A 10,077-nucleotide genomic window follows, 5' to 3' on the forward strand; every position below is an offset into this window, starting at 1 on the left:
TATTACTTTTTACAACAATTGGCCAAAGGGTGGCACTGTAGGAAGCCTTTGAAATTGCAAACTTTGAACAGGTATAGCTCATGCTCTGTTTGACATACAGCCATGACACCTGGACACACATATGCGTCTCCTCATGCCGAACAACTTTGCCACTCTGACCTCTGACCTAGATCTCCCACCATTTCGTATTATATTAAAAACAGTAAAAATCTATCTCCTCCTGGGATTTTCGCGTCACGTGCACAGAACTTTTTTCACATGAACTTTGGACCAATATCTACTCAGACTATGGGGTGAGAAGTTTGTATGTGAAATATATATATATATATATATTTAATAATTCAATGAATATTGCAGTTTTATGCAAATTATTCTTCTGCCTCTAAATCTTACATGCAAAGTCACATGTTCATGACATTTGGCAAAGATGTAGAGGGTTAGTCAAAATATCACTGAAACCAATCTTATTCCAATTGGCCAAAGGAGGGCGCTATACGAAATGTTTGAAAGTGGCCACCACTGCCATACCCTATGGCTTCTCAGTACCTGAGATGCAGTGGTCCTGAAGATTCACACACGATAAGGTCGTCTGTGTGTCGCCGCAGTACTGTGGATCCGTGCAAGTGTAGCACTGCTTACCATTCTCAATCGTGCTGAGGACAATATCTGTAAGGTTTATATCAAACATATAATTTTCCAAATGTCTGAGTGAGTGTCTGTCTGTCTGAGTGTCTGTCACAGCGTTTCTCCTCAGTGGCTGGAGCAATTGATCTGAAATCGCATCACCATTAGCATATGAACACACCTGACACAACTGTGAAGCCCGTTTGTCACTTTCACAAATCAGATGCTGTATATTAGCATTTTTATGGTATCTATTCTGCATCTAGCATGAGGCATATCTATTCTGCATCTAGCATGAGGCAAAATGTTTAACCAGCTCTCTGTGTGTGTGTGTGTGTGTGTGTGTGTGTGTGTGTGTGTGTGTGTGTGTGTGTGTGGGGGGGGGGGGGGGGGGGGGCTGTCTGGCCCTGTTACAGATGTTGTCCAAAAATCATGCAGATCGACACACAGTATCTCTATAGCCATTAAACGAAACGGGTATTTCTTACATTGATGCTCCTACATATTATCATGCAAGCACCAGTTAAAGTTACTTTCCATCCCTCATATACTGTGTGCACAGTGCACACCCCATAACCCACACACTGCACATCATTTCGGAGCTCATATCTTTGAACGGGTAAGGACTCGTTTTCATATAATTATAAAATGATTAATAATTAAACACCATTTAAAACATAATAACATACGCAGTTATCATGCACAGTATACAGTACATCTGCTATGCTCACACAGTATGTAGATAATTTGCTTTGTTTTCTTTGATTGATATCCTTCGCACCGTTCACACCCATTCTGTTCTCACCATAGAGGTATAATATAATAGAGAGCAGACTGGCCCGTCCCCAGCTATTCATTTCAATGAAAGTTTCTCAGTGGTCTTTGAAGCACGCGGAGTTGGCACCAGATATCGGTGCCACCTTGGCCAATAGCTAGCGTTTCAGCTTATAGAGCATGCGCATTGCGCAGTAGCATTTTAAATGTGGAGGTGTTGCTATATATTTGACCACCAGGGGACGGCTACATCAATTCTCTACCGTGGTACTGGGGGCGTGGTTCTCACCCTCTCTCACTCTTCGCTCCCCGGCTGTGTTGCCAGATTTTGTGTATATATATTTTTGTGTGTATATATAAATCATTATTTGACATAACATCAGTTTCAGCAATTATGTGTGCTTATGTGTCCAAATTTTTAACCACTTGCAACTCTGTGTCCCTGCTTTGGGCATGACGTTATCGGTGAACATTTTCCAAAAAGATCTGAAATTTCAAATCTACACTCACAATGTGTCCCAATGCGACAGTAAAATGAAGTTCAGTTTCTTTATGTCTGCATTTTATATTTATGTGTGGTTGTCATTGTATAATTAAAGTTAGATATTCTTTTCATAGAGATGTATACTTAATTTTACATCAAAACCTAATTTGGGTTCATTTATTTTTATTTTACTTTTTAACTCTTATTGTGCCTATCCCGAACTATCCGCCGATATTTACCATCCACTCCAATGCAATCCAGGATCTTTAGAGCTCATTTTCTCTGTTCCATGCATATCCATGAGGTGTGCAAGGTTTAATCATGGCTAAATCGCCGAAAATAGGGCTTCTAAAATGCTTGGTAGCCAATAGCTAACTTCAAGCTAACTTCATCCTGTTCCTGTACATGCACAAAGGAAAGTGTTCAGGTGCATCATGGCTGCGCACGGCTTGTGCATATACCAGCGTATCTCTATGGTGTTTTCTATGGCCACTGGGCGCCCTCTAGTGGTGAAAAGGTAGCATTGAAAGGGTTAAAATTTGAATTAAAGATTTAGCGATTTTTTTAAAAATTTTATTAAAAAAATGTTATTCAAATAATATTGGTTAAACATTAGTAATCATGGTCTAGGACTCTCCAAAATTGGGATTGCCATTGAACTCAAGACTCAGTCGTGCTCTAGAAAAAAATAACACCTGCTCCCTCGGTTCCCAGGTCTCAGCTACGCTTCTCTGTGCCAGGCTGCAGGCTCCAGACAATCTAATAACATATCCCACAGTGGGATATGTGTGGGATTCCCACTATATCTATCCCATACAGCTGTTATCTATGTGCATGTTTCAATGCGCTCGCCCACACAGCTCAAGGTTCTCTCAAAAAGCACCCTGTGACCTAAGTGATCACGGCACAATTAGCTACAGTATGTCTATGTGTTCCAAAACAAAAGTATTCAATAATGGAGTAAAACATTGTGTAATTGCTCCATATTATATACATTGTTTTAGTAATTAAGGCGCCAGTGGGTTTATACTTATAAAAGAGGAGAGATCCGAGCGCTCATAAAAGTAAAAGAGGAGGACGGACGTAAAAACAGGGTACTTTATTTCATTACAAAAAAATAAAAGCCGCTATGTTTCCACCACACAGGGTCTTAATCAGGGCATATATGAGGTAAACCTCCAAACACAAGTCCTTATCTTACAATAAGGCATCATGGGAAACTGAGTCTTTTCCCTCATTCCCGCCTGCGGTAGTACAGGGGCTATTAGTTACCACCAGGTAACACATCAGGTAACGTGTTAGGCAGGGACGTGCAGAGAATGTTAGAGAGGCAGGGGCTGAAATTTCTAGAAGCTTGAGCGTTGTGAGACAATTCTCTTGAATATCGCCATAAGATATGGCATGGAAAGAGGGCATTTGCATTTCTTTCACCATTGTAAAAACTGCATTCATGGTCTGGAGAGGGCACTTTTACAGACAGGTAAAGGGGCAGGGGCTCAAACCCCCTTTGATGCCTATGTGTGCACGTGCCTGGTATTAGGCACTCCAGGTGTTAAGTAAAACATTTGAGTACTTTTCCCACCACTGTCTGTCTGTCTCTTAACGGTCTGTCTCTCCGTGTGCCTGTCTATCCTCAGACAGAGAGGAGGGATACGGCTGTCTGTCGGCTCTCATCCCGGCTCTGGAGCTCATGGCGCTCTACGTAGCGGCGGCCATGCACGACTACGACCACCCCGGAAGAACCAACGCCTTCCTGGTGGCCACCAGCGCGCCACAGGTACGCACACTGGAACACTTCCAGCCATCTTTTACCGCTCATCCAGAGTCGCGTCGCGGGGGCGGTGGTGTAAAAAGTACTCACATTCCTTATTTAAGTAAAAGTATTACTGCAACATAGAAATACTCTGTACGGGCACGGTCACACCGGACAAATATTCTACCTCCGCGACCAAAGTGGCGATTGAAGCGACTAGAAACACATATTTCTCTTCAGGTTTGAATGCACCATAATAGTCCAGTCATTATATGAAAAAACCTAAAACAAATTGCAATAGTAGCAAACTCAACTGATTCTGTATCCTCATTATGTCCTTAGTGAGGGAAAAAAAGTCCCAAGGAATCCCATCAGGGCAAAGTTTTGAAAACGACCTACCTACCTTCACTTACTATACACTACACTATAAAGGAAAATATGACTCCCAAAAAATCTGCTTTAAGTGGGATGTGAGGGGTCAAACTAGGGGTTTTTATTATTATTATTCTGAATCCATTGCAAGCATTTGTTTTGCATGAAAAACATTCCTTGGGCTAAAAACGGACCCCAAAAGACTGTGAAAATTGATGACTCATCAATAAACCATCATTTTGAGGGGCCATTTCTTGCCCAAGGAATGTTTTTCGTGCAAAACAAATGCTTGCAATGGATTCAGAATAATTAAAAACCCTTAGTCTGACTCCTCACATCCCACTTAAAGCAGATTTTATTGGGAGTCATTTTTTCCTTTAAAGTGTAGTGTATAGTAAGTGAAGGTAGGTAGGTCGTTTTCAAAACTTTCCCCCGATGGGATTCCTTGGGACTTTTTATCTCTCACTAAGGACATATTGAGGATACAAAATCAGTTGAGTTTGCTACTATTGCAATTTGTTTTAGGTTTAGCCTAATTTTGGCCTAAACTTACTGGACTATAAGGGAGAGACCGGTTGAGAGAACAAATTTTGTCCGATTGTATCCGTTATCTTATTCTTTCGGTCATAGCGATTTGATTTGATTTGATTTGATTTGATTTGATTTGATTTGATTTGATTGATTTGTGCCTGCAGTGGAGCCAGGGCCCCACTGAAAAACTGTGTTCATGTGTTTGTTATAGGCGGTCCTCTACAACGACCGCTCGGTCTTGGAGAATCATCACGCCGCCTCCGCCTGGAACCTCTTCCTGTCGCGCCCGGAGTTCAATTTCCTGTCCGGCCTGGGCCACGTGGAGTTCAAGCGCTTTCGCTTCCTGGTCATCGAGGCGATCCTCGCCACCGACCTGAAGAAACACTTTGACTTCCTGGCCGAGTTCAACGCCAAGGTAATGTTCTAACTCACTATTTATAACAACAAGGTACCATTTGGTGTCAGGCAAAAACCTTTTATCTTGTAGAGGCTAGGACGCATGGAGCGTTGTACAGGGTGTTTTAGGGATGGTATAAGAGTCTATTACGTGTGGAGCGTTGTCCAGGGTGTTTTAGGGAAGTGAGAAGAGTCTAGGACGTGTGGAGCGTTGTCCAGGGTGTTTAAAGGGAGAAGAGTCTGGGACGTGTGGAGTGTTGTCCCGGGTGTTTTAGGGAAGGGAGAAGAATTTGGGACATGTGGAGCAAATGCAGAGATACATATATGGGTAGAAAATGGAAACAGATAGACAGATGAGATGGGTATAACCATCTATTTGTGTACTTCTACATTGTGCCTCTTATGTTTAAATGTCAGCATAATAAGTTTGGTTGCCATATTCTCAATAGTTAGGTTAATACTTTTTCCCAGCATAGTGAACCAGTGTTTTGTAAACAACAGAAAAGTCAAGCTTTTGGTCATGCTTCACTTTACATCACAATATCTAATATAAATGGCAAGATGTAATTCATTTCCCAGCAAATTCCTTGTGACTCGTGTCACGTCAACCACACTTGCAATTTTCCAGAATTGCGTCTTTTTCATTATAAATTGTTGCAAAATATATTTGTTGCCTTCCCATAGGTGGGCGACGATCCCGCCTCCAGCATCGATTGGTCCAATGAGAACGACAGGCTGCTGGTGTGTCAGATGTGCATCAAACTGGCCGACATCAATGGGCCGCTGAAACGTAGAGATCTGCATTTACAATGGACCCAGGGCATTGTCAATGAATTCTACCAACAGGTAATTTACATCCTTAATTTAAGCCTATTTTGAATATATATTATGTATATAATTACTTGAGCAGTCATTTCTCTCTATCAGTCACTATATTATTGTGCTGGGGTGTTTCCTTGCAGAAAGACATGTCCCTTTGGGTGTATTTTGGTTTTGTTCCACTGTTTATGTTGACATTCATCCCTTGCAGGGACTTCTTTGTCTGTGAGGGGAGGGAGGATCTCGGCCGGAGCTCTTAATTGCTCTCTTTGATCTTCAAAGGGGTTATGCGCTGAGTTGATTGAATTGATTGGGCCATTAAAGTGTCAAACATGTTCTGGGCTCGTCAGTGCTCTCTCTAATCAATTAAAGCATCAAAGATAGCTACCTTGTTTGATGCCTGTCAGGGGGGGGGGGGGGGGGGGGGTCAGAGAGGGGAGGGGGAAGTGTGTTTGTAATCTCACACAGACTTAGTCCCCTTAAAGGATTCGCATTCCTAAGCCAATAAGTTGATGACCGGCCGATGTCCCCGTTGTCATCCCTTAGTATGGGTCTGTTATCACCGTTATCATCCCTTAGCTAAGGCTCAGTAGTCTGACTACTGGCTACCAGGAGCTGGTAGACCCGTTATCACCCTTGGTCTTGTCATTGCATTGCGCATGCACCAACACACGTTCAGAGGAATAATGTACTGGTCGTTCCCTCAGCGGGAATTGAACCCGGGCCGTTGGATTACCTGCTAACCCTCGCTACTGAGCTACAGACAGCTGGCCTTTTTTTTCTTGCTTTTAACTTGGACCATGTGAACTAAGGGGGCTTAATATTTACTATTCTGTCCATAGCGGCACATAACTCAGATTAAGCGACGTTCGCACCATTCGGCCCGGCGACTCGCTCGCTTCCGCTCGCTCGTAGGTGTATCAGGTGCCTACTGAGTCTCCTATTGACTGGTGACCCGGTCATCAAGGTATTGGCTTAGGAATGAGACAAAAACAAAGAAATGAATTCAAGGCTTCATGGGAAGTGTAATTGATAGGAAATAAGTCATTTTATTTTGGCTGAACTACTCCTTTAAAGTCATGGTGAATCCGGTCCGCAGGGCGACGAGGAGTCCAGCCTGGGTCTTCCCATCAGCCCCTTCATGGACCGCTCGACTCCGCAGCTCGCCCAGCTACAGGAGTCCTTCATCACACACATCGTGGCACCACTCTGCCGCTCCTATGACTCTGCCTCCCTGTTGCCCGGCCGCTGGCTGGAGGAGGCGGGGCCGGAGGGGGAGGGCCATCATGACAGTGAAGATGATGATGATGACGATGAAGATGAAGAAGACACAGCGTCCACCGGCTCTGAGACGTCAGGTAGTGGGCCAGTGGGTTTCAAAGTGGGATCCAGGGTTCCTTGAGGGGGTTCTAGGGGGTCCCCAGCAAAATGTGTTAAAAGACCACTTCACCCATTTTCAATATAATTGGTCCTCAGACACCTCACTAATGCTAATTATAAGATGGCACCATTTCTTGTCTACTCACTCTCATTGGTGGACCGTGGAAAGTTCAGAATTGATTTCTACACTATTTCTATCCACAGTCAGATGTTTATTGTCCTCCATGTTTTTTTCCAGAGAAAGCGGTGGTGAAGAAGAAGAGAGCCGTGTTCTGCCAGATCAGCCAGCATCTCCAGGAGAACCACCTCATGTGGAAGAAAGTCCTCAGCCAGGAGAACCACCAGGTCCTCCACCGCACGCACGCACGCACTGTTATCTAGAGATGAAATGTTTTTTAAGTTATTGGAGGAACCAGAAAGGGGTTCCTTTAACAACTTAAACCCTAGCATCCCAATGTATTGACTCATTTTACTGCCATTAAAAGACAGCGTTTATCGCGTGTGTCCATTGTGCACGACGGTCCACAGATTTTGCACGATCTGTGCGCATGCTGTGGTCCACAGACCTCATGTTAATCCATATTAGCATTGCTGCACTAGCCAGCTAGCTGCGTAACAAGGAGGTGAAGGCAGTGGGATAGGGGAACGTGTTGTCCCGCCCCCCAAAAAAGCATATCCATGTCTGTTTCCGGTTCCAGACCAGAAGCAGTGTCTTTGGGGCACTTAGAAAAGGTGATCTGCGATCCGATTTTTTTTTTTTTTTATATATAAATGAAATCAAATGTAAATGAGCTAATATGTGAGCATTCACGATGACATGATGTTGAGAGGGAAGTACTTGATATGAGTTTGAGGGTGCGTTCAGACAGTTTAGTGATATAAATTATCAAAACCTTATCAGAACCTTACCTTAGCAGAACCTTATCAAAACCTTAACCAAATAAGAATGCATTTCCCACAATGCTTTGTGGGAAGTGGGCGGTGTCACTGTGTGAACACACCCTGAGAATCACTGCTTTAAAGAACCACGGTCTGAAAAGTTATTTCTGAAACAAAAAAACACACACACAGTCAGTTTTGGTTCTACTTATCACCTTCCTGTTTGTGTGTGCAGGAGAACGAGATGGACCCACAGGACCCTCAGAAACTCTCCATCCAAGGTTACTATTGTATTATTTATTTGTTATTGTTTTCAATTTCAGCTTAATTTTAATTATTAATTACGGTTATTATTATTTGAAAAGGCGTACTTTTACTTTAGCTTTTATTCGTTTTAGTATTAGTTGTATTTAGTTGTTTTCGTAATATCGGGTAGTCTGGGGTAAGTTTATTTTAGTTTCAGTCAACTAAATGAACACTGCGATATCTCCTACGTAGCTGCTGCTAATGAGCCTATCACCGCTATCCACGAGGAGGAGGAGGAGCCACACAGCAAGGAGGAGGGGCTTGTTGGGGCAGAGGAGGTGCCAGAGGAGGGGGAGGAGGAGCCAGAGTGGCCACTCCCCCCACAAGAAGAATGTGACCCGCCTGCGGAGTGACAAACAAAACATTTTTTTAAAAATATTATTTGTAATTTTTTAAAACCATATTAACAGACTCGTGTTTTGCAGCACATCACTTAGGAATGGAAGTCCTTTGGTCCAAATATGTTGTAATATTTACCACAATGAAAAAAGAACACAATTAAAGTAGGTCGCTACTTATTATGAAAGCCACCAGTTCCTATCTGTCACTCAAAATCCCTCATTAATTTGTCACTCTTCCTGACACTCAAAATCCCTCATTAATTTCTCACTCTTCTCTTCTGACATCACAATAACATCACAATATACCTGACCTGTTCTTACATCACCCCATCCCAGCTCAGCAGAAGGATATAGGATATATCATATAGCCCCATATATGGAGATCCCTGATGTCATCAATATCATCCCAGCTCAGCAGAAGGATATAGCTGACCTGTCTGACATCATGCTATATCCCGTAGCTATATCCTTCTGCTAAGCTGGGATGAGGTGTCCTGATGTCAGAACAACGTAAACAACCAACCAGGTCTGTTTTTTTTTGTTTGTTTTTTTCAAAGTTGATCCCATGCCAAAGCGCCAGCACTCGCCCATCAGTTTGCATGCGCCCTTAGGGCTGGTTTATTTCATTGTGTTTGTGTGTGTGTGTGTGTGTGTGTGTGTGTGTGTGTGTGTGTGTGTGTGTGTGTGTGTGTGTGTGTGTGTGTGTGTGTGTGCACGCGTGAGTGCATGTGTGCGTTCGTCAAATATCACAAATACATCCATTGTGATATTTATTACGTCATTTTTTGGACCAATGGACTTCCATAAGTAGACACAACACTGTAGAAGTTTTGGGAAACGTGTGCCTATACCGAAGAAAAAGTAATAATAAATAAACAATAAGTGTTTTACACATTTTTGTCAGAATATCCAGTTTCACCAAACTCCCCCTGGAGGAGTTTTCTAGTACTGCAATACCTTCAATATGCGATGGGGGGAGCACTTTATGAATGAGGAACTGTGACTCTTAACCCTTTTAATGCCATACTACCCCAGTGTTTTTTCTTATTTAAAACCCCTTAGATGTCTTTTAACTGACTTTATATAAGAACTGTCCCCCCCCCCCCCCCCACAAAAAAAACAGACAATTCGTAAGGTGTTTAAGTAGGTGTTTGGAGAAGATTGAATAAATGCTGTGGGGTAGCAAAAAGTAGCGTTGGAAACTACATTTAATTAGGAAATTACGTGATCCGCCGTCCTCACTCTAGGATGCCACGCTCCGTCAAAAAACAATTAAACAAACAACAATGAGATTCCTTAGAATTGGTGACATATCAGTTATCAGTTAATAATATTGTTTGTTCGATGAAAGGACTGAGAAATTACAACACTACTCTCCTACAGGAAAAGATATATATATATATATATATATATATACG

General features: G+C 42.7%; 1 protein-coding gene across 1 annotated transcript in view; it reads left to right on the top strand.

Moving 5' to 3' along the window:
- The window catches only part of LOC308294309 (cGMP-inhibited 3',5'-cyclic phosphodiesterase 3A-like), a gene marked incomplete at both ends in the record, with an annotated part of 72,101 nt that extends 63,430 nt beyond the window's left edge, over positions 1-8,671 (top strand). The window contains 7 exons of the mRNA XM_080737037.1: positions 3,520-3,659; positions 4,750-4,953; positions 5,619-5,780; positions 6,853-7,111; positions 7,372-7,478; positions 8,248-8,293; positions 8,511-8,671. Coding sequence (XP_080593163.1) covers positions 3,520-3,659; positions 4,750-4,953; positions 5,619-5,780; positions 6,853-7,111; positions 7,372-7,478; positions 8,248-8,293; positions 8,511-8,671 — 1,079 coding nt within the window. The remainder of the gene's footprint in view (positions 1-3,519; positions 3,660-4,749; positions 4,954-5,618; positions 5,781-6,852; positions 7,112-7,371; positions 7,479-8,247; positions 8,294-8,510) is intronic.
- Positions 8,672-10,077: the final 1,406 nt, after the last annotated feature.

The sequence above is a fragment of the Nannobrachium achirus genome (genome assembly GCF_963921795.1).
Source record: "Nannobrachium achirus genome assembly, chromosome: 11".
Classification (NCBI taxonomy): domain Eukaryota; kingdom Metazoa; phylum Chordata; class Actinopteri; order Myctophiformes; family Myctophidae; genus Nannobrachium; species Nannobrachium achirus.